Genomic DNA, 23,632 nt, shown 5'->3' with positions numbered 1-23,632 from the left:
CTGGTCTCAGGTCATCTGCCCACCTTGAGCTCTCAAAGTGCTGGGATTACAGGTGTGAGCCACCGTGCCCAGCCTATGTATCTTCTTTTGAGAAATGTTCATTCGGGTCCTTTGCCCCATTTTCTTTCCCTTTAGGTGGATGAGTTCCTTCCATATTTTGGCTATTAACCCCTGGTCATATGTATGGTTTGCAAATATTTTCTCCCATTCCAGAGGTTCTCCCTCCTTCTGGAAGCATGTTCTTCCCATGAGCTCTGAGACATCATTCCGTTTTTGGTTTCAGGGCTCAATCTGTAGACTTCTCTTGTTCTCTATCTTTCCTTGTCTAATCTCTGGCTTTCAGTACCATCTACATGCTGAGGACTCCATAATTCACATCTCTGGTTTGATCCTTCTCTCTTGAACTCCAGACATACATCTCTGACTCTGTTCTGTCTTCCCTTGAATGTCCAACAGACGTCTCAAACCAAACACATCTGGAACCAGACTCCAGATCTCCCCAGCCTCCTCCTTCACCAGCTTTGTCTTTTCCTGCTCCATCATCCTACGGACCCTGGGGCTGTCCTTGTTGCCTCCCTTTTATCCCACTCCATGTTCAATTTGTCAGTAAATTTTTTTTTGTTTGTTTGTTTTGGAGACGGAGTCTTGCTGTGTTGCCCAGGCTGGAATACAGTGGCGTGATCTTGGTGCACTGCAACCTCTACCTTCTGGGTTCAAGTGATTCTCTTGCCTCAGCCTCCTCAGTAGCTGGAATTACAGGCATGTGCTACCATACCCAGGTAATTTTTGCATTTTTAGTAGAGATGGGGTTTGGTCATGTTGGCCAGGCGGGGTGTGAGCCACCACGCCCAGCCTGATTTGTTAGCAAATTCTACCAGCTCTGATGTTAGGACTAACCGAGTGCTGCCACTTCTCACCCGGCTCTCACCTGATCTGAGCCCCCTTCATGGCCCACCTGGATGGTTCAGATGCCTCCCCACGGCTTCTGGGCTTTCCCCATTTCAGACTACGCTCACTGCAGCAGCCAGCGGGACCCTCTACAGGTCCCAGTCCTCCACTCAGAGGACTTCACTCAGAGTGAAAGCCAAAGCCCCGAAGGGCCCCAGGTGCTCCAGCCCTGGCTTTCTCGTGTCCCATCGTGCTCCCTGGAACTCACTCTGGTGACACACCAGGCTCTCTGTACACCCCAAGTACCTGACTACCCTGAGACCTTTGCTCTTCTTTCCTCTCTTTCTGGATCTATGTGATTTGGGCCCTGTTCTCCTTCAGGTTTTTGCTCAAATATCACCTTCTCATTAAGTCCTTTCCTAACAACCCTTTTGTTTTTTTAGACAGAGTCTTAATCTAGGCTGGAGTGCAGTGGTGCAATGATGGCTCACTGCACCCTCACTCGGCTGGGCTCAGGCACTCCTCCCTCCTCCCTCCCCGGTGGCTGGGACTACAGGCATGCGCCACCACACCCGGCTAATTCTGTTGTTGTAGTCTGTTTTCTTTTCATAGAGACAGGCTTTTACCATGTTGCCCAGGCTGGTCTTGGACTCCTAGAGTCAAGCAATCCACCCACCTCAGCCTTCCAAAGTGCCAGGATTACAGTTGTGAGCCACTGAGCCCAGTCCTTAACAACCCATTTAAAATTTCAAACCCTGGCTGGGCACAGTGGCTCATGCCTGTAATCCCAGCAATTTCGGAGGCCAAGGGCAGATCACCTGAGGTCAGGAGTTTGAGACCAGCCTGGCCAACATGGCGAAACCCTGTCTCTACTAAAAATACAAAAATTAGCTGGGCGTGGTGGCGGGCGCCTGTAATCCCAGTTACTCAGGAAGCTGAGGTGGGAGAATCGCTTGAACCTGGGAGGCAGAGTTTGCAGCGAGCCAAGATTGTACCACTGCACTTCAACCTGGGCAACAGAGCAAGACTCCATCTCAGGAAAAAAAAAAAAAAAGAAATAAATAAAATAAAGTAAAATAAAATAAAACAAAACAAAATTTCAGGCCGGGTGCGGTGGCTCACTCCTGTAATCCCGGCACTTTGGGAGGCCGAGGTGGGCGGATCACGAAGTCAAGAGATCGAGACCATCCTGGTCAACATGGTGAAACCCCATCTCTACTAAAAATACAAAAATTAGCTGGGCATGGTGGCAGGCGCCTGTAATCCCAGATACTTGGGAGACTGAGGCAGGAGAATCACTTGAACCTGGTAGGTGGAGGTTGCAGTGAGCTGAGATTGCGCCACTGCACTCCAGCCTGGGGACAGAGCAAGACTCCGTCCAAAAAAAAAAAAAAAAAAGAGAAAAAAAATTCAAACCTCCCCATGGATCTGGCTCTCCCCTAACCTGCTTCATTTACCACCACCTGGCGGTATTATTTCCTTTGTCCATTGTTGGTCTTCTCTCTCTCATGTCTAAGCTCACATTGTCCCTGCTCACTGCGTTATTCCCAGCTCTGAGAACAATGCTGGGCACACAGTAACTGCTCAATAAACACATGTCATTGACCAACCGAAAGACTGGAGCTCTCAGAACGTGCATGAATGTGCCTGCCACGCACCAGTTGTGTGCAGTCTGACTGGAGTGCAGTATCAGCTTTGCTGTGCTTGTTGGTTGATGAAGTTAATGCATCACTGATGTTCGCGAATGTTGATGTCAGTACGTTGGTTATCACATGTCCAGGAGGTAGCATTTTCTCCATTCCTTTCCACAGTTTCCGCTCAGGTACGGGTTATGTTTTCTGGAGCGCGTAGACCTCTGCTGTATTATCTACGGTGTTGTGCACCCACACATTTTCCCGGGTCTGTATATTAACTTCCAAGCCTCAACAGTCTGGTGGCTGCCAAACTGCTGTTGGTGCTGCCTTGGCCCCTTTCTTTTCCCGTGGGAGGCATATGCCAGGGGGGCAATGTTTAGTTTTCCCAGCTGGTGCTCCTGGGCAATGCCATGAGGGGTGTCATTCTTCTTTAGGGCTTCCTTGGCAACATGCCTTTCCTCCTTTCTTCCTCCTCCTTCACCCCAGATGCAATGAGACTCCTATGCTGGATTTTGTCCTAAATCGGGGCTACCTGTATTAATGAGCTGTGTGACCTGGGTAAGCTCTTTCCCTTTGCTGACACTCCTCCCACCTGTGGGATGAGGTGCCTCGCGTCTCTCCTACTCCCCACTTAGGCCATGGCACTGGGGCTCTTCTCTGGAGTAACAACCAGCTGCCAAGAATGAGAGTCGACTGGACACTGGTGCAGGAGGCAGTCACAGCTAAGGGTTATGTGTTCTAGCTGTTCTAACCAGGCAGACACATTCCTTCTAATTTCTGGAGACGGAGTCTCACTCTTGTTGCCCAGGCTGGTGTGCAGTGGCATGGTCTTGGCTCACTGCAACCTCTGCCTCCCGGGTTCAAGCGATTCTCCTGCCTCAACCTCCCAAATAGCTGGGATTACAGGCACCCGCCACCTTGCCCGGCTAATTTTTGTATCTTTAGTAGAGACGGGGGTTTCACCATGTTGGCCAGGCTGGTCTCGAACTCCTGACCTCAGGTGATCTGGCCGCTTTGGCCTCCCAAAGTGCTGGGATTAAAGGTGTGAGCCACCGTGCCCGGCCTAGAAATTTTTAAACAGTGATTTCCAAATACTAGGCAGTGATGCTTTCTTTGCTAACTGGCTATCTGATTAATATCAATATTGTAATTACGGGGCCAAAAGCCCCTTGGAGGGGTCTTAAGTTATGCATGGGGCTGGGGGTTGGTGGGGAGGGATGTGTGTGCTGCTCAGAGATGGTATGAGCCGAGGGATGGCTAGAGTTTTTGCACCTAAGCTCAGCCTGCCGTCAGGACGCTGGAGGGGATGGATGTGGTTCAGCTTCAGGTGTACAATATTTCTGCGAATTGGGTCCAAATAGCCAAGGCGGCAGGAGCTGGCTGGATGAATGGAGGGCCTGGGGACCTGCATGCCTCCCACATATGACTTACTCCCCAGCCCCCGACCTGGCCCCTCGTCCATGTACCTCTTTGCTCTGCCCGAGGGCACCCTACCTTGTACCCCTGGATGTCTCCATTATGGCTGTCCAGCGGAGGTGGCTCCCAAGTCACGTCCAGCTGTGTGGCCGTGGCGCCGTGGACGACCACGTTACGAGGTGCTGCTGTGGGCACTGGAGGGCGTGCAGGGTAGGCAGTGAGCATGCGAGTAAACCTGGGAGGGTAGGAGGGCTGGGCGGGATGGGGAGCCCAGATTCTGCCTCTTCCAGCTGAACTGGGTGGGGCTGGGAAAGGCATGCTGGGGCCAGACAGGGTGTTCGCTGCTCACCTGCCTCCCCGACAAAGACCTCCTGCGGGGTGCTGGAGGGCCCCTCGCCCACAGCGTTGTACACGCTCATCCGTATCTCGTACCGCCTGTGCTTGTTCAGGTCTATGGGGGAGAGTGGGGGAGGGGAAGCACACTGAGGTCACTGTCCCTGCAGGGAAGGTGCCCCCCAGGGAGGGTGGAGGCTGCCGGGGGAGGAATGAGGCACCCCCGCCATTCTAGTCCCCTCTGTGAAGGTGCAGGAAGAAGGAGGTGAGAGGCGGGGCCCCCAGGGGATGCTCCGTGCCAATCTGGACATAGGGCCATGCTGGTTGGCCTCCTGGCCTAGGGTGACCGTACATTTTATTTTTCAACTGGACACTTTTGAGACTGAAAAGCACTATGAATATTTACACTGGGACAACCAGTGTAAACCAAAACTGTCCTGGGCATGCCTGGCCATAGCTTCTCCCGCTACCCCCAGCGTGTCCTCTTTCCCCACCGTGACAGATGCCCAGAGTCCCCATCCACCAACTCTTTGCACAGCAGGGCTTAGCTCCAGGGGGGAGGGGCACATTGGATGCGAATTCTGGAGTAAGAAACCTGATGTTTCTGCCAAGTTTGAGGTGCTTGGCTGAGAACGCCTGGCAGAACTTGGGAATGGGATGCAGCTGCAAGAAACAGATGCAGTCACTGTCTCCTGTGGCTGAAAGTTTCTCCCACCCTCTCCACTCTTCTCTCTGGGTTCCCTGCCCCTGCTCCCTTCGCCTGAGTGGAGTCTACCCTTCAGTAGACTGTGAGAGGGGTGTCACCCTTGCCTAGCTGTTTATGCAGCCTGTGTTGGCCACTGGTTGACGGAGGAAGGAGGAAGGGAATTTAGCCTTAAATTAGTGCTATTTTCTCCTGAGCATGAAACCCTCTTGCCTGAGACCCTGGGTCTCAGGAAGAACCATGGCTGGGGCTTTAGAGAAAGATCAAGGGCTGGGGCGTGCAAGCAGAAGGAACATGCCTAGTGCATGGGAGGATGACGGACGCAGGTGACTAAAACTGCTGTCACCTCCCTCCGGGTGCGGGGCCAGACTGTAAGACCCAGTTGGGCCGAGAAGTGCCTTCAATGCGACTAGATGGGGCAGCAGCCACGTGGACACCTGCCCACCTACCCAGCAGCGTCCAACAGCTCCTGCTGTGGCCCCGCTGTCACTGTCCCTCCACCCAGCGGAGCATGGGGTTACACACTTCCCTTTTCCAGCCCACACCGGACAGAGGGCAGGCTTGAAGGAGACTTTCCCTGGCATCGGCCTACTTTTCCACGTGTTTAGGGTTATCACTTGTGTTCAGGGCAGTCCCGTTCCTTAAGCCCCCTGGGGTGGGCACACTTCCTCAGCTGTGATCAGGTCTCTCGAGGCCCCACTCCCAGTCCCCGTGGGAGGCCTGGGCCCGCAATGAAGCCGCCATGCAAGGAGACTTACTGTCCAGCTCGTACTGGGTGAGGCTGGGCCGGCTCAGGTTCCGCATGGAGTACATGGCTATGGGGTGGGGGTGCCGGGGCGGGGCGCAGAGGGAGACAGCAGACAGAGGAGGTTAGTGCCCACACATCCCCACCCACAAAGAAACCCCGGCCAGGCGGGGCTGACGGTGTGAACAGACAGAAAGAATGTTTCCAGATTTCCAGTGCTGAGTTACAGGCCAGGATAACAGTGCAGTGGTGGCAGGGGAAGGTGGAGGCTCCCTGGACAGTCTGCCTCCACCCTCCACCCTGGTGTGCCCCGGCCCAAGGTGATGTGAGCCCCTTGTAGCCCAGCATCTCTAGGGACATCTCTGGGGGACCCTCTCACCCCTAACTGTCTTCCTTGTTTCAGGGCAGAGTTCCTGGAAACAGCATGAAATACTGGAGTCGTTAATTTCCTCATATGAACCACAAACAATTTTACTACTAGGAAATATGACTGTATTATACACAGGCAATATAAAATCACAACCACAAGCACATGTGGGCAAAAAAAAAAAAAAAAAAAAAAAAAAAAAAAAAAAGAAAAGAGAAAAGAAAAAATGTCCACCAAAAAGGCATGCTGTCAGATCAGCTACTTCAGTTTTTGTATTAATATTTCTTTGCTACATGCTCAATCATTTTGTTGTCTGCTAACTCACTAGAAGACAGGCACAAAAGGCTTGGGAGAACCAAGGGAGGAAATGTGAAAATGAAGAGGCTGAGCTGAGCGCAGTGGCTCATGCCTGTAATCTCAGCACTTTGGGAAGCCACGGTGGGTGGATCACCTGAGGTCAGGAGTTCGAGACCGGCCTGGCCAACATGGTAAAACCAGGTCTCTAATAAAAATATAAAAATTAGCCAGGCATAGTGGTACATGCCTGTAGTTCCAGCTACTTGGGAGGCTGGGGCAGGAGAATCGCTTGAACCTGGGAGGCAGAGGTTGCAGTGAGTCGAGATCATGCCACTGTACTCTAGCCTAGGCGACAGAGCAATACTCTTGTCTCAAAAAAAAAAAAAAAAAAGAAAGAAAAAAAATGCTGGGCACAGTGACTCACGCCTGTAATCCCAGCACTTCGGAAGGTCAAGGCAGGTGGATCACCTGAAGTCAGGAGTTCGAGACCAGCCTGGCTAACATGGTGAAACCCTGTTTCTACTAAAACTACAAAAAATCAGCTGGGTGTGATAGTGTGTGCCTTTAATCCTAGCTTCTCAGGAGGCCTAAGCCAGGAGAATCGCTTGAACCTGGGAGGTGGAGGTTACAGTGAGCTGAGATTGTGCCATTGCACTCCAACTTAGGCAACAAGACTGAAACTCTGTCTCAAAAAAAAAAAAAAAAAAAAAAAAAAAAGAAGAGGCTCTTAAACTGCCCCCTTCTCCTGCTAGTCTGTTGGGGTGAGTGTCCCACACCCACCTGAGTACCCAGTCCTCTGGGGTACCCCTGTCTGCTGCTCTCTTCTATGCATCAGTCATGGAGTCCCAGGTAGGTGGATAGAAGATATTCAGGGAAGGAGGCTCTTTATAAAAATCTCTAGTGGTCTGAGTCCAAATGTTAGGTGAACACAAGCACTTCAGACCCAAACAAGCCAAAGGTGTAGATGAACATCAGCTTTGAGCCACTGGGAAAACCTCAGTTTTTTCTTTCATTATGTACCAAGGTGTTCTAATTATTGTTGCTATCTGCTGTGCTGTAAAGTATTTTATTGGTTGCACCACTTTGCAGCATTTTGTCTAAAGCTCTTAACTGTCATAAATGCACCTAACTGTCTGCCAATGTGGAATACTAAATAATTATTATGTGAGTGACTGATTTACTTTGAAAAACCAAAAACAGGCCAGGCACGGTGGCTCGCACCTATAATCCCAGCACTTTGGGAGGCCAAAGCGGGCAGGTCACTTAAGGTCAGGAGTTCAAGACCAGCCTGGCCAACATGGTGAAACCCTATCTCTACTAAAAAAATAAAAATAAAAATAAAAAATTAGCTGGGCATGGTGGCGCACGCCTGTAGTCCCAGCTACTTGGGAGGCTGAGGCACAAGAATCACTCGAACCCAGGAAGTGGAGGTTGCAGTGAGCTGAGATTGCACCACTACACTCCAGCCTGGGCAACAGAGCAAGACACCGTCTAAAAAAAACCCACCAAAATAAAAAACCCCAAAAAACCTGGCGTCCTGGAGCATCTGCACCCATCATGTATCATCTTCCAGACTGGCCTCGGTCCACCTGGAGCCTGAGCCTCGGTTCCAACCTCGTGCTCTCTTGCTATGTGACTGCAACAGCCTCCAGCTAGGTGCTTGTCTCTGGCTCCCCATCCTCCCACCATGGCTAAGCCATCATCCTCATGCCACCAAAGTGGCTCCTAACACAAAAGTCCAAACACATCTTTCCCTTGCTGTGATCTGGGCATCGGCCCTCCCTGACATTTCCACCTGAACTCCCTGCTTTCTTTCTTTCACTCCAGGGGGCAGGCTGGGTCCCCAGGGCAGGCAGGGCAGTGACTTCCCCCAGGAAAAAGAGGGGGCCAGGACTACTGCTTTTGGGGTGTGACCAGGTGAGGCTTCTGGTCCCTCAAGGGCAGGGTGCTCCTTCTCATGCACCAGGCTGTCCTTGTCTCTTTGTCCTGGTTAACTTGGCATCATCCTTCTGTGTTAGCACCAGTGCTGGTGCCAGGGAAGGCTTGCCTGGCCCTGGCTTTAGGCCCTCTTAGAATGTTTCCTTCCCAGCTCGCCTGGCTCCTCCTCCAGCCTGCAACTCCAAGAGGGCGGGGACCTTGCCTGTCTGGATCATCGGTGTGCCCCACAGTGTCTCAGGGCCCATAGAAGGTGCTCAGTCAATATTCAGTAAATGAATGAATGGGGTGGGAGGAAGGAGGGGCACAGACAGGGGAGGGAGGCAGGGTTTCAGGTTAGAGTGGTTCCAGGAAGCTGAGAGCTCCAGAGCGGGAAGGTGAGGGTGACCACCCCGTCCCACCCATTCCCCCGGCTCCCAAGTGTCACTCACAGGTAAGCTCGGCCCATGTGGCGCCTGGGTTGTTGATGCCTCGAAGCGTGAAGCCCCTCAGTCCTTCATAGAGCAGCTCCCGGTATCGGATCCGGAAGCCCAGGAGGATGCCATTGATCTTGTCCTCTGCTGGCGGCTGCAGGGAAGGGAATAGAGGATGAGGAGGGGACCTGGACCACCACCCACCCCGCCCCACGCTCTCTCATCATGCCTTCTGCAGCCACAGAGCAGGGACTGTGTTTTAACCAGGAAAATAAATCAAGATAATATTGAGCATTTTAAATTTACAAAGCACTTCTGATGAGGCCATTTCATCCCTGCAGCATTCCCTGGAAGGAAGGAAGGGCAGGAATCCGTAATCGCCTTTTACCAAAGCAGGAAACTAAGGCTCAGAGATGTAAAGGAACTTTCCCAAGATCACACAGCATCACTGGGGCCTGGAGCACACAGCTGTTTTCCTAGAGCCGCTCCTTCTTCAGTTCCTTTGTCTTCAAGGGCTGCCTTCACCCGGTCACCAGCCTTCCCAGACCTGCTGGTCCCTGCCTGGATAATACTTCCTGGTGTTTCCTACAAGCTGAGCCCTCTCCTACTCTTAGTATAAGTAAGGGTGAGTGCACCCCTCACCCCTTCATCAAGTTCTCCTTTGCTTCCTCTCCTGTCTACAGCTCAGCTGGAGAACAGGCTTCGGGAGAAGGTGGAAACTACTTCTTAATGATACTGCTTATAGGCCGGGCGCGGTGGCTCAAGCCTGTAATCCCAGCACTTTGGGAGGCCGAGACGGGCGGATCATGAGGTCAGGAGATCGAGACCATCCTGGCTAACACGGTGAAACCCCGTCTCTACTAAAAAATACAAAAAACTAGCCGGGCGAAGTGGCGGGCGCCTGTAGTCCCAGCTACTTGGGAGGCTGAGGCAGGAGAATGGCGTGTACCCGGGAGGCGGAGCTTGCAGTGAGCTGAGATCCGGCCACTGCACTCCAGCCTGGGTGACAGAGCATGACTCCGTCTCAAAAAAAAAAAAAAAAAAAAAAAAAAAAAAAAAAAAAAAAAAAGATACTGCTTATAAAGAACGGGCTGACCAGCCTGGCCAACATGGTGAAACCCCATCTCTACTAAAAATATAAAAATTAGCTGGGGGTGGTGGCACATGCCTGTAGTCCTGCTTGGAAGGCTGAGGAAAAAGAATGGCGTGAAGCTGGGAGGCGGAGCTTGCAGTGAGGCGAGATCGGGCCACTGTACTCCAGCCTGGGCAACAGAGCAAGACTCTGTCTCAAAACAAAACAAAAACCCCCAAAAACCAAAAACCTGCTGAAACAACTCAGCCTTTGTTAGCTCCTTAATGGCTTCCCCGGCTGCCACGGGCACCTCCCTGCCCCCTCCGCCATGTTGCTCCAGCCTCGTCCTGGTCACAGATGCACTAAGTAATGTTCATCTAAGGGAGCGTCCTCTCCTTGAGGCTGTGTCTCAGGCTGTGGGGCGGCGGGGGGGTCCTCCTGGCTTTGTCTTCAAGGGCTTTCCCTTTGTGGGGCGGCAGATGGCTGAAGGGGAGTGCCTGCCCCTTTGATCTGGAGAAGTGGTGACAGGAGTTCAGTGCTTTGAACTTTTAGTAGAGATGGGATTTTGCCAGGGGTCCCTCTCATGTGGGTGACCTGCTGAGCCAAGGCAGACTTCAGAGGGCACAGGAGGGCCCCGCAGGGCAGGACCCCTGAGCAGCCTGGTCGCTGAGGTTGGCCTGGTCTTCCCCAGGCCATGGCAGAGCAGGCAGTGCCAGTGAAGAGTGGGCATCTGGAAGGGGTATGGATGAAGGGGGGGCATTTCCTCTCTACTTGCACAGTGATAGTGACGGGCATAGGTCTCTATGAGGAATCCCTTCACTGACCAGTGGGGCTTCATGGGGACTCTGGGGGCCCCGACAGCACCAAGCACTTTCCAGTCCGAGGACTCAGCAGGCCTGAGGCTAATACACCTGGCCCTGCCACTCACGGGCTGTGTGACCTGGGGCCATTCGGGTCCCCTCCCTGAGTCTCAGTGGTCGTCTGCAGAAGGGGATGACAGCACCTGCCTGATGTGACTATCTGGAGAGTGTAATGAGGTGTGTTGTGTGAGTGTGTATGTGTGGGCACGCGGTATATAGACTGTTCTATCGCATGCACACGCCTGGATTTCTCATGGCTTCCCAGGTGCTCTGGGGGCAGAGAACCCAGGGGCTCCATGCAGCCCTGGTGGGGACTGCTGGCTTTCCAGTCCCAGAGCAGAGCTCGTCTGGGTCTTCACGGAGCTTCCTGCCTGCTGGGCCGTACCTGCCATCGGATTAGCACGGAGGTGGTGGTGTGGGGCGTCACTGAGAGAATGGTGGGTGCTTCATCCGGGGCTGTGGAGAGAAGCAGACAGGTGGGTTCTGGGGGCCACAGCTTCAAGCCCCCCAGGAACCCACTGGGGCCAGATTCTGCTAATACTGGACTAGGGGCAGGTCCAGCTTGCATCACCCTCCATGCCTGCTGGCCCGACTGCTGCAGAACAAAGGGCTCGTGTAAAGGGGAGGGAGGCAGGGGCTGTGAACTGACCCAGCCCAAACCCAAGGGTCCCAGAGCCCCCTCCACTCTGCTCCTCGGAGCCACAGGCCGCTTCTGCTGCTGCTGGGAACTCCCGTCCCGCTCACTGGCCGCTTGTGGGACACGAGGAAGGAATGCGCCACAGGCCAGGCTGGGCCTGGGAGCCTGAGCCCTTGGCAAAGGTGTCTCTGGTCCAAGCCTCCCTGAGACCCTACCCCGGGAGCTGAAGGCCCAGTGGATCCCATGCCCCTCTCATCTTTGGAGGCCACCTCCTCCCAGAAGAGAATGCGCCGTGCCCGGGAGGTAGCCGGTGGGCTGACAGAGAGACTGCTGGGGAAGGGGTACTGACCGGCCTGCAGGGTGGTCAGCGACTCCGACTCCTCGCTAAACTCGCTGTCGCCAATGTCATTGGTCGCCTTCACTCGGAACTTGTAGGACGTGAAGGGCTTCAGCCTGTGGGGGGAAATCAGGGCCAATAAGCCAAGGTGCTCCTTAAAGGCCTCGCCCCCAGGCCCCCACCAGGGAGTCTCCGCGATCCGCCCCTGCTCGGGAAAGGGCGTGGGGTGCCGGCCCACTACACAGAGGGCACACCGAAGCTCAGAAAGGAGCTTTGCTACAAAGAGGACAAACTGGGACCTGGCCCCAGGAGTCCCAAGCACCTAGACCAGGTCCTCCAGACCATGCCAGCTTGGAGTGCCTTTAGCCCCAGTTGTAAGCCATAGGTTCCCGGGAAGAAAATGCCTGCAGCTTCTCCACCTCGGAGAACCATGCAGCCACAAAAGCACCAATGCCTCCACTCGGAACAAACTCCTCCGCTGCCCCACAAACTGCCATCTCTTTCTTTCTTTTTTTTGTTTGAGATGGAGTCTTTTTTGTTGTTGTTGTTGTTGAGACAGTCTCACTCTGTTGCCCAGGCTGGAGTGCAGTGGTGCGATCTTGGCTCACTGCAACCTCCGCCTCCCGGGTTCAAGCGATTCTCGTGCCTCAGCCTCCCGAGTAGCTGGGATAACAGGCACGTGCCACCACACCCAGCTAAGTTTTCTATTTTGCTAGAGACAGGGTTTCACCATGTTGGCCAGGCTGGTTTCAAACTCCTGACCTCAAGTGATCCTCCTGCCTCAGCCTCCCGAAGTGCTGGGATTCCAGGCATGAGCCACCGTGCCCAGCCTCTCTTTCAAATGTAGTAAATTAGGGAAGAGCTGAGGTTCTCAAGAGTTAAGCAGTACTTCATCTCTATAAGCCTTACTTCCTCTCGGAGTAAATGTCTCTCTTTTAGATTTATAGGGGGTGGGAGAGGTGGGGAAGAAAGTATTGCTCAAAACTCCCAGTCACATCAACTGGAATATAAAAAATACAACCCACTCAGAATTAAATTGAAGCTAGAATTTCGGAGTGACACTCCACTCCCCTATTAAAGCTGGAGAGGAAGATGCCACCCGGCTGGAAGAATCACTAATGAACGATGACAGGCACTTCGCTAAAGGGGGACTTCTAGGCTTCAGAAATAGATAATTAAGAGGCAACCTAACAGGGTTCTGGAGAGAACAGAGTGAAGGAGAGCAGGATAGAGCTAATTCGGGAGGGTGAGAGTGGACGCGGAGGCCACCTGGGTGGTGCATGCCAGGAGGAGAGCTGGGGGCAGGCTGGAGGTGTTTCCAGAAGGCCCCCTACCCAGTGGAGGAGCGCCGCTGGTCCTGGTGGGGAGAGGGGAGGCGGGGATGCTGGCATGGATCCGGGCCTCACCTGTCCACAATGAAGCTGGAGGCATTGTGGCTCACGGAGGCCGAGTGCAGTGTCCACCTGCCGCTGGGCAGCTCGCGGGTCTGGATGGTGTAGTAGCGCACAGGGGAGAGCCCGTCGCTCCCCGGCTCCCAGGACAGCAGCACGCTGCGTGCTCTCACATCCTCCTGCTGCACCACGGGCCTGCTGGGGGGCTGCGGGCGGTCTGGAGGTGGCAGAGGGGGAGGAGCAGATGAGTGGGCCAGGCCGTAGTGGAGGGAGCTGGACTTTCTCCAGGGAGGAAAGGAGGTGATCTGGGCTCATGCCCAGCGTCCCTTTCCCAGCCCAATTCTGTGCACGCAGGATCCTTGCAAGTTCTCACACCTGGGTACAGCCAGCACCTCTCTCCGGGTCAGAGGTCCACCCTCAGACTCCCAGAGCCCTAGGATCTGGGAACTTACAGCTCCTCAGCGCAGCCCTAAGCAAGGACTGACGGTGAGGAGGGACAAACACCCACCCAGCTCCTTTGCTCCTGCCTGAAACGAGGCCGAGCCCGGCCCTGCGCTGTCCCCGATTGAGCAGGATGAGGCCGTTTCCCTACGAGGGAGGGACGAGGGACGCTGATTCATTCCAGGCCCGAGCTTGGCTTCCTTCTCTCGCCAGCCTCACTGCCCCGCCCCTCCTGCAGGGCTTCTCACACCTCAGCAGTACTGGAATTCGGAACAGATGCCTCTGTGGTGGGGGCTTCCTGGGCACTGCAGGATGCTCAGCAGTGTCCCTGGCCTCCACCTGCTTGATGCCAGTAGCACTCCCACACCGTGACAACCAAAATGTCTCCAGACATGTCCAATGTCCCCTGGGGCCAAAGTAGTCCCCAGTTGAGAAGCACTATACAAATGGATTTTCCTGAGTACATTTTCTTCTTCCTTCCCTCCCTTCCTGCTTCCTTCCTTTCTTCCCTCCCTCTCTCTTTTCCTCCTTTCCTTTCCTCTTTCTCCCTCTCTCTTTTCTCCCTCCCTCCCTTCTTCCCTCCCTTCTTTCTCCCTTCCTTCCTTCCTTCTGCCTCCCCTCCCCTTCCCTGCCCTCCCCTTCCCTCCCTTCCTGCTTCCTTCCTTTCTTCCCTCCCTCTCTCTTTTCTTCCTTTCCTTTCCTCTTTCTCCCTCTCTCTTTTCTCCCTCCCTCCCTTCTTCCCTCCCTTCTTTCTCCCTTCCTTCCTTCTTTCCACCTCCCCTCCCCTCCCCTTCCCTGCCCTCCCCTCCCCTTCCCTGCCCTCCCCTCCCCTTCCCTCCCTTCCCTTCCCATCTTTCTCCCTTCCCTTCCCTTCCCCTTCTCCTCCCCCTTCCCCTTTCCCTCCTTCCTTTTTCTTTCTTTATTTAAAACACAGACAGGGTCTGTATCTGTTGCCCAGGCTGGAGTGCATTGGCACGATCATAGCTCACTGCAGCCTCAAACTCCTTGATCCAAGCAATCCTTCTACCTCGGCCTCTTGAATGGCTGGGACTACAGATGTACACCACCACACCTGGCTAATATTTCTTTTTTTTTGAGATGGAGTCTCACTCTGTAGCCCAGGCTGGAGTGCAGTGGTATGATCTTGACTCACTGCAACCTCCGTCTCCCAGGTTCAAGTGATTCTCTTGCCTCAGCCTCCCAAGTAGCTGGGGTTACCGATGTGCGCCACCATGCCCAGCTAATTTTTGTATTTTTAGTAGGGACGAGGTTTCACCATGTTGGCCAGGCTGGTCTTGAACTCCCGACCTCAGATGATCCACCTGCCTTGGCCTCCCAAAGTGCTGGGATTACAGGTGTGAGCCACCATGCCTGGCCTATGGTTAATATTTCTATGTTCTGTAGAGATGGGGTCTCACTATGTGGTCCAGGTTGAGAGGATTTTCTAATGTCCCTTTCAGGCCAGTCAAGTCCAAGGCTTGCTTTTGGGGAGCCCAAGGTCAGGCAAGGTGCTAGCTCAGGGCAGCAGTGCAGCGGCAGCTGGAGCTCCAGGCTGCAGCACTGATCCCGCGCCCATCTGTCGTGACAAGGCCAGGGCTGTGAGCGGGGAGGGGAGAGGGAAGATGGTCACTAACCCTCCCTTAACTAATTAATTAATTAAATTAGACAGAGTCTTGTTCTGTCACCCAGGCTGGAATGCAGGGGTGCGATCTTGGCTCACGGCAATCTCCGTCTCCTGGGTTCAAGTGATTCTCATGTCTCAGCTTCCTGAGTAGCTGGGATTACAGTTGTGCACCACCACGCCTGGCTAATTTTTGTATTTTTAGTAGAGACGAGGTTTCGCCATGTCAGCCAGGCAGGTCTCAAACTCCTGATCTCAAGTGATCCACCTGCCTTGGCCTCCCCAAGTGCTGCGATTACAGGCATGAGCCATTGAGCCTGGCCACACACTTTCCCTTTAGGAAACCAGACCAGAGCAGGGTCCTTGGGAGTGAACTTGCAGCCCATCTCTGGGAGTCTACTAGACCCCTCGCTGACTTTGACTTCAGAGATTGGGGCCCACCTTCCATTCTCACCCAGGGCACTGCTGCTCATACCAGCCATCCACTAGGAGCAGCTCAGAGCACTGGCTGGCACCCCTCAGCTGCCCCCCAGGCCTCCCCTGGCCCCTGTGGGCAGTCACCTCTCTTCTCGGTGGTCACCACCAAGGCCTCGGCAGCATCTCCCCAGCCCTTGCGGGTCTGGGCCGTGATGCGGAACAGGTAGACAGACTCTGGCTTGAGACCCGTAGCTGTGTACTGCCGGGCGCTGGGTGCCAGCACCTCCACGGTGGCGGTGTTGGCCGTGGTGGTGTTGAGCCGGTGTGTGATCTGGTAAGCTGTGGGAAGGAAGCACATGGCTATTATGGCAAGCAAGGCAAGCTGCCCCTAGGGTCCTGGGAAGGGTTGTTCCATCCAAAGCCACAGCTGTGTCTGCTATGGCCACCGTGCTGTGGTCACTTTGGCTGTGGTCTGTCTGCCTGAGGCCTCTGGGTCACTCTCCGGTCTTCAGCTGCCACCTGGGGAGGGTGGACTGTGGGTGGCATGGAGAGGCACTCTATACACAGTGTCTGTGACCCCCATAACAGCCCCAAGTGAAGAAACTGAGGCCCGGGGAGGTCAGATCACCTGCTGGTAAGTGACAGCTGGAATCCCAGCCCAGGTCTTTCTGGGCTAACGCATTTGCCCTTCCTGCCTCCACTCTGTCTTGGGGATGTGGCATTGCTCTAGGGCAGGTGGTGCGTGAGGTCGGGACTGAGACCCTGGAATAGGCGCAGGTAGTCCAAGCCCCCATTTTAAAGGTGAGGGGACTCAGGCTGCAGAGGGGAGTAGACTTGCTCAAGTTCACGCAGCTGCCGACCGGAACCCTGCGTGTGTGTGTTGGGGGAGCCCTGGGTGTGTGTATTGGGGTAACCCTGAACGTGAGATGAAGCTTCCCATCTGTAGCCTCCCTCCCCTGCGCCTTGGGACTCTTTTTCCGGCTGTGTTGAGCTGGCCAGCGTGCCCTCACTTGGCCATGCTAAGGAACAGCGTCCGAGGTTTACCAGATGGCTGGCAGGCTGGGGGCCTGGGGACATTTGGAGACACAAAGCCAACCCATGACTTTTAGGGGACTTGGACTCTGATCTTGCCCTCCAGAAGATAATCTGACACCCTGGAACTTCTAACAGGACTAACACTCAGATCCCATTCGAGAGGGGATGTGGAGGCTCTCTGGACCTACTCTTCCCTCTAGCCAGTAACAAAGTGGCCTCCTCTACAGCTCATGCCTCCTCCTCCTTCCTGCAGCCGGGGCATGGGAAGGGCAAAGGCTTACCAAGAATGATGCCATTGGGGGCAGCAGGGGGCTGCCAGATCAGCCGCACCGACGTGGTCCGCACCTCTGGGAACAGGATGCCCATGGGTGGTCCTGGGACTGGAGGGGCAAAGGAGAAGAGGCCAACCGGTGAGGCTGCTGCTCAGCTGGGGATGAACCCAGCTCGGGGAGAGCAGCCTGGCGGGGTGGAGGGGGAAGGGGCCGCCCAGCTCAGTGAATTTCTGTGGAGTGCTGCCCTGTGCCTGACACTGTGTTAGGAGCCAGGGGCAAGAACATGGAACCAAGGGGGCTTTCTGCCCTCAAAATAGGCGTCATTTGGCAGGGACCTGAAGCTCCAGCCTCCTCTGCTCATTGTATACACGCCCAAGAACCGGGCTACCCTCAGAGCTGGGCGCGTGGGCCCTGGATGGATGTGTCTGTGCTTCAGAAGGTCCTGTTCTGACTTCCTTCCACCTATGGGGTGAAGTGTCCGTGGGGTAATGGGAAATGGACACCCCCAGCCTGCACCACTCCTCTCTCTAGACCTTGCTCTGGCATCCTGGGACCCTGGAATTCCCTGCCTGGAGAGCCTAAGCATGCTTCCAGGGGCTGCATGGACCTGGTCCCCACATCCACCCCCCTGAGGGTAGGCTATACACCCCTGCCTCCAGGGAGGGCCAAGGGGTAGCTATTTTGCAGGTGTGGAGATGAAGATTGAATGGAGTGAGTCAAAGGAGAGGGTGAGGAGAGAACGGGGCAGGGGATCGGTGGGGGTAGCTGGGGAGGGGACACGCTTCCTGTGTTGCCGCATTCCAGCACAGAATGACAAGATGTCTTAGATTTCCAAACCTTTTTTTTTTTTTTTGAGACCCAGTCTCGCTCTGTCGCCCAGGCTGGAGCGCAGTGGCGTGATCTCGGCTCACTGCAACCTCTGCCTCCCAGGTTCAAGCGATTCTCCTGCCTCAGCCTCCCAGTAGCTGGGACTACAGGCGTGTGCCACCATAGCTGGCTAATTTTTGTATTTTTGGTAGAGACGGGGTTTTACCATGTTGGCCAGGCTGGTCTCGAACTCCTGACCTCAAGTGGCCTGCCTGCCTCGGCTGCCTAAAGTGCTAGGATTACAGGCGTGAGTCACCACGCCCAGCCTGAGATTTCTAAACTTGAACCTGGCCTTCCAGATCATTATAAGGGTATATCTGTCAAGGCAGGAGGATAGAACATATTTAATTTAACAGTTCATTAGCTTGATGAATAATGTTAGCATATGCAAACATATGGTATTTGGGCTTCCTTCTGCACTCTGGTCTGGCTCCTGCAAATGTCTGTGGGGGGCAGTAGGTGGGGGTGTGTGCGGGGAGATGGGAGGGGGCAAGGGATGCATCGGTCAGCTTCTGATGGGGAGTTTTGCTACAGGGATGAACGCCTGCAGCCCGCTGGTGACATTCTTTTGCAAACAGGACCAGGAGGTTCATGTGTCCAGGAAAAATACTTTCATTTTCACAGACCTTTACTCAAAGTGAACCTGCTCTAGTTGAAAAACAAAGTAAAACTGGCTGGGTGCAGTGGCTCATACCTATAATTCCAGCATGTTGAGAGGCTGAGGTGGGCAGATCGCCTGAGGTCAGGAGTTCGAGACCAGCCTGGCCAACATGATGAAACCCCAGCTCTACTAAAAATACAATTAGCTGGGCATGGTGGCCAGCGCCTGTAATCCCAGCTGCTCAGGAGGCTGAGGCAAGAGAATGGTTTGAACCTGGGAGGCGGAGGTTGTAGTGGGCCAAGATCGCACCACTGCACTCCAGCCTGGGTGACACAGTGATACTCTACCAAAAAAAAAAAAAAAGTAAATGAAAACTGGGGCGGCCGGGCGCGGTGGCTCAAGCCTGTAATCCCAGCACTTTGGGAGGCAGAGACAGGTGGATCACGAGGTCAGGAGATCGAGACCATCCTGGCAAACACGGTGAAACCCCGTCTCTACTAAAAAAAATACAAAAAACTAGCCGGGTGAGTTGGCGGGCGCCTGTAATCCCAGTTACTCGGGAGGCTGAGGCAGGAGAATGGCGTGAACCCGGGAGGCGGAGCTTGCAGTGAGCTGAGATCCGGCCACTGCACTCCAGCCCGGGCAACATCGCGAGACTCCGTCTCAAAAAAAAAAAAGAAAACTGGGGCAAGTCCCTATTCCATACACTTGTTTTGCAGAGAGACCAAGAGACTAAATCAGATGTCAAACTGCCTCCGCATTGTCCTCAGGGATACACAGGCTGTAATTAGCACTCGCTGCAGTGGGGCTGGTGGCTCCGAGTGATCCATCCCTACAGGAGGCCTGAGGCCACGGCTCCCCGTGGGGCAGAGCCTGACCCCAGAAGGGCAAGGCCAGATGGGCAGGAGGAAGGGCGGCTCCTCCCAGCCTCCCCCAAGCTCTCTGGGATTTGGACTCACCATCGTCCAGCGTCCGCTCCAGGATGGGAGGGTGGCTGGGGCTGCCGTCCCCGATGCGTGTGAAGGCCAGCACCTGGACTTCATAGAGCACATATTTGCCCAAGCCGGTGAGCTGGGCACTGCGAGACGAGTTGCCTTCCACCAGCCAGAATCGGGGCTGGGCGTCCGAGTCCTTCTCCTTATATATCACCTGTCAGGGCCCAGCACAGGGTGAGGGCCTCGGGCCTGCGTCTCACCCATCCACACTTTTCATAAGTCTCATCCCCAGGAAGGGGGTGGGTAGACTTGGGCTCTTTGGAGTGACTTGGCCCCCAGGGTCAGGGGTAACTGCAAAGCTAGTGTACCCAGAGGGCTGGGGACACAAAGATGGACTCAGTCATAGAGCAAGAAGGCTCCTGAGAGGGCATGCAGGTGGGAAGACAGCCCTAGACATGGGGCGTGACTTATGCAAGGTCACACAGCTAACAGCTCTGTGTCACACATCTCCCAACTTCCAGACCAGGGCTGGACCATGTGACTAGGCACAACTTTAAAAGGGATTCTAAAAGATAATGAAAATCAAAACTGGGTCCATCAGAGTCGAGGGAGGCTGGGGGCATCCAGCGTGGCCTCCCAAGAGAGGAGGAGCAGCCCGAGGACCTGGGTTCTCTCTGGGTGCCTCCCCACCCACAAGGGATGACTTGTGGTTGCCATGGTGACCATTGGCTAGGACGCCAGGCAGATCCCCAGTATCTACTCTAGGAGGCAGAGACCCAGAGGGTGATAAGAACATGGTTCCTTGGATGGAGAGGCTGGAGGGGCCAGTGTAGGGACCCCACTTCCTGGGATCCTGGGACTCACCTTATAGCCCAGCACAAGCCCGTTGCGATCAGCTTCGGGGACCTCGCTCCAGCGCACCAGCATGCTGCTGGAGGTGGTGGCCAGTGCGGAAACGTTGGTGGGGCCAGAAGAGGGGACTGTGGGTGAAAAGGAGTGGAGAGAAGGTACTCAGGACCCAATGTTGACTGTGCAAGGGACATGGACCAGGACAGGGGGCCAAGGGAGGGGCCAGTTCAATGTTGCCTCTCTATGGAAGAATCGTGGCATACATGGTCCCCAAACTGCAAACGATCCCACCAAGACGGCCTTTGGTTTTGGAATGCTGCAGACGCTGTTTCCGGTTTCTGATGAGCCTCCCCACAGGATTCTCTGCTCAGGTTAGGATTAGATGAGCTTGCGTTTCCTGCTAGCACAGCAGAGAGGGTGGGCAGAGGGACCAGGGTGGCCCAGGAGAGCTGTCTGTCATTTAAAGGGTGCCAGGAAAAAGCCACAGAGCAGTGAACCACGTGTGGATGGATGAGGGTTGCCTGAATGCTGGGCTCACATTCTGTGGGTCACCCCTGGGCAGGCCCCCAGGAGCTTCCGGTAGTGATTCTGGAACGTTCTGAGAGCTAACCCTTTCCCCAATCCCTGAAAGTGGTGGTCTTTCAGGCACCACTGGGTTTCAGGGTTAAAGCTGAGGGCAGGGGAGTGGGCAGTTTGAATGGTGGAGCCTACTTAGCTGTCCTCCAGAGGCAGGGACACCCCCGTCCCCCTTGGGAATATAGGAATAGCAGGCACAGTTGCAGGGAAGTGGCAGGTGCTGGGAGATGCGGCAACATCATTGTGACATTGAGCATAAGCAGAGGAAATGAGCTCAGCCTGTGCTTGAACAACAGCTTCAGCCTGGCACGCCCTTGGATGGCCCTGAGGGCACAGAGAGCAAGGAGGGGAGAGGCAGCAGGGTGGCTGGGTGTGAGGGGTCGGTACCTGACTCCCGGGTCCTGCCCACCACCGTCTGGCTCCAGGGCCCGCTCCCGATGGCATTGAAGGCCTGGACCTGGACGCGGTACTCCGTCCACTCCTCCAAGTCCTCAATGGTGTACTCCCGCTCCACGCGGTCCTGCACCACGTGGCTCAGCGTCTTGCCGTGCCCATCTGACCGGCTGTACTTGATCTTGTAGCCCACGGACTCAGGGTTCCCATTGTATTCCATCTCCGGGAGAGGCTGCAGTGGGGCAGGGGGAGCAAAGATGCTATGAGCCAGGCCCCCCACTGTGCAGGGAAGAACTGCCCTGGTACCCTCTCCTCCAGGGAGCCTTCAGGGCTATCCATCCCACTGTCACCCAGTCAGTGTCCACATGAGGCTCTCTCACCCGAGTGTGGCTTATGTTGTGTGACTGTGTTTCTGATGGGCTCTTATCTTCCTGCAGGGAGGATAGAGAAGCGGCATCCTTTACTGTGCATGTGACAAATCTGTTACCCTGCCAAGGGAGCCAGGAGCCACAAAGGCCGTCTGTCCGACACGCTGATAGCACCGCCACCTTTCGCTCTGCTGTCTCTGCTGCTTACCTCTGTCACTCAGGCGCCAGCACACACTTAATTGCCTATCACACCTGGTCTCAGCTCATGCCTGCCTTTGGAGGAGTGAGCATGGGCAGAGAGCAGGATGAATGGGGTACCTGCTGGTCAGGAAGTCCTTCTGTCCAGCAAACTTCAGTCTCTCCTGCTGCATTTTCAGCCTCCTTTTTTTCTTTTTCTTTTTCCTTTTCTTTTTGTTTTTTAAGACAGGGTCTGGCTCTGTCTCTCAGGCTGGAGTGCCATGGTGCCATCTCAGCTCACTGCAACCTCTACCTCCTGGGCTCAAGCGATCCTCTTGCCTCAGCCTCCTGAGTAGCTGGGACTATAGGCATGTGTCACCATGCCTGCTAAGTTTTGTAGAGACAAGGTTTTGCCATGTTGCCAAGGTTAGTCTCAAACTCCTGAACTCAAGCCATTTGCTCGCCTCGGCCTCCCAAAGTGCTGGGATTACAAGCCACTATACCCAACCAGCCTCCTCCTTCTTGTTTGAGTCTCACAGAAAATAAAAGTCAGGTTTCTTTGTTGGGCCTTAGGACTACGCTGATGGGGCTGTGGTCACCAGCTTAAGGTTGTGTGGATGACCATGGGCAGTGCTGGTGAGAGTGGAGGCGTGCACACAGGGAGGGGAGCCCAGGGCCCGGCCTCCACTCCTCGGAAGGGCACAGAGCTGGGGTGGGGGCATCTCCAGCCCTCACCTCCCCCAATTCTGCTTCCCCAGGGGCTCTGGAGGGCCCTTGGTCCACAAGCTCATCCCAGGCTGACCCACTTTACCCCACTCCTCACCTTCGGCCCCAACCTCCCCTGCTTACTACACGCTTCCTCCCTCCTGCAGACACTTAGTGAAGCCAACCAAAGACCATTAAGATAGGAATCGATGGGCTCGAGAGCCAGAGATGGGGCTTACGTGCACATTCCTTTACCTGCTGAGGAAAGGTAATGGACCACGCACCATTAAGCACGGGCCTGAGTGGTGTCTAGGGCCCTGTGCCACGTGGCAACTGCCTTTCTATTCCCCCATGCAGTCCCTGCCCTCAGCATCAGACTCTAACCTTTTAGTAGCTGCAAACCTTAAAGTGAGACTGAGGAAGGAAGCAGGGAGCCAGCCTGGGGTGAGGATGCCTGGAAGCAAAGGGGCAGGAGGTGGGCATGGTCACACTGTGCACGGGGCATTGAGCTGGGCTGAGACAGCTCTGCAGCTCTGCTCAGGTGCCAGCCACTCTGGGAAGGGAACTGCAATTAATAACTAATATTTAGTGAGGACTGACGGTGCCAAGTGCTTTCATGGCTGTTAGCATCAAGCTGTCCACACACGGGAACGGCAGTAATGACTTCACAGTGTGGTATGTTTGCAAGTTGTGTTTTGCACAACGAGTAAGATCTTACATGGAAACAAAGGGTTTGTGTGGTCAGACGGGCCTGGGGAAGCGGGGTCAAGAGGGCTCCTGCTATGCTAGTGTTCCCGGATTCTCTACGGAGCTGTGGTATGCAGTGCTGATCCCCTCATTTATTTGTCTAAGAATTCTTGTTTGCTCCAAGCGCCTCCTGGGATTGCTGCTCTGTGGGACGCGTGCTGGGAAACGATGTTCCAGAGGACCTGGCGGGGAGAAATGGCCTCTCCTGTTCTCCAGAGGATGAGACGGCAGTGTGCCCAATGGTTAGGGCTGTGGACTTGCGGGTACAGATTCCCTGGGTTGGGACCTCAGCCCTGCTGTTCATGAAAGCACGTGGGAGGATGTGGGAGGCCTTAGGCAAGTTATCTGACCTCTCTTCTGCCCCAGTTTCCTCATCTGCAAAATGGGGACCAGGATCACTGCTGTCACAGGCTTGTTGTCAGAGTAGCACCTGGTAGGAGAGGAAGCCTTGGCATGTTACTGTCACTACCTCGTGCAGGATGGCCCAGGGTCATGACCCTCAACACATAGCCCTAATCTGGGGCACACTCTCTGAATGCCACAGTGGCACCTGAATCCCAGACTTGCCGCTTGGAGCTGTGTGGCTTTGGGCAAGTTCTT

The 23,632-nt window shown here is 54.8% G+C and overlaps 1 protein-coding gene across 2 annotated transcripts in view; it reads right to left on the bottom strand.

Annotated features, from left to right (window-relative positions):
* The window catches only part of SDK2 (sidekick cell adhesion molecule 2), a 312,130-nt gene that overhangs the window by 40,881 nt on the left and 247,617 nt on the right, over positions 1-23,632 (bottom strand). Inside the window, exons 25-36 of one of the 2 annotated variants that reach the window (XM_050765734.1) lie at positions 21,030-21,267; positions 20,082-20,197; positions 19,242-19,431; positions 16,824-16,922; positions 15,652-15,846; positions 13,044-13,245; positions 11,650-11,753; positions 11,049-11,119; positions 8,750-8,885; positions 5,733-5,789; positions 4,288-4,389; positions 4,017-4,132 (exon numbers count right to left, since the gene is read on the bottom strand). In XM_050765734.1, coding sequence (XP_050621691.1) covers positions 4,017-4,132; positions 4,288-4,389; positions 5,733-5,789; positions 8,750-8,885; positions 11,049-11,119; positions 11,650-11,753; positions 13,044-13,245; positions 15,652-15,846; positions 16,824-16,922; positions 19,242-19,431; positions 20,082-20,197; positions 21,030-21,267 — 1,626 coding nt within the window. The remainder of the gene's footprint in view (positions 1-4,016; positions 4,133-4,287; positions 4,390-5,732; positions 5,790-8,749; positions 8,886-11,048; positions 11,120-11,649; positions 11,754-13,043; positions 13,246-15,651; positions 15,847-16,823; positions 16,923-19,241; positions 19,432-20,081; positions 20,198-21,029; positions 21,268-23,632) is intronic. The other variant, XM_050765735.1, reaches the window with a different exon arrangement.

Source organism: Macaca thibetana, chromosome 16, assembly GCF_024542745.1.
Source record: "Macaca thibetana thibetana isolate TM-01 chromosome 16, ASM2454274v1, whole genome shotgun sequence".
Classification (NCBI taxonomy): domain Eukaryota; kingdom Metazoa; phylum Chordata; class Mammalia; order Primates; family Cercopithecidae; genus Macaca; species Macaca thibetana.
This window is presented reverse-complemented; position numbering and strand designations above follow the sequence as displayed.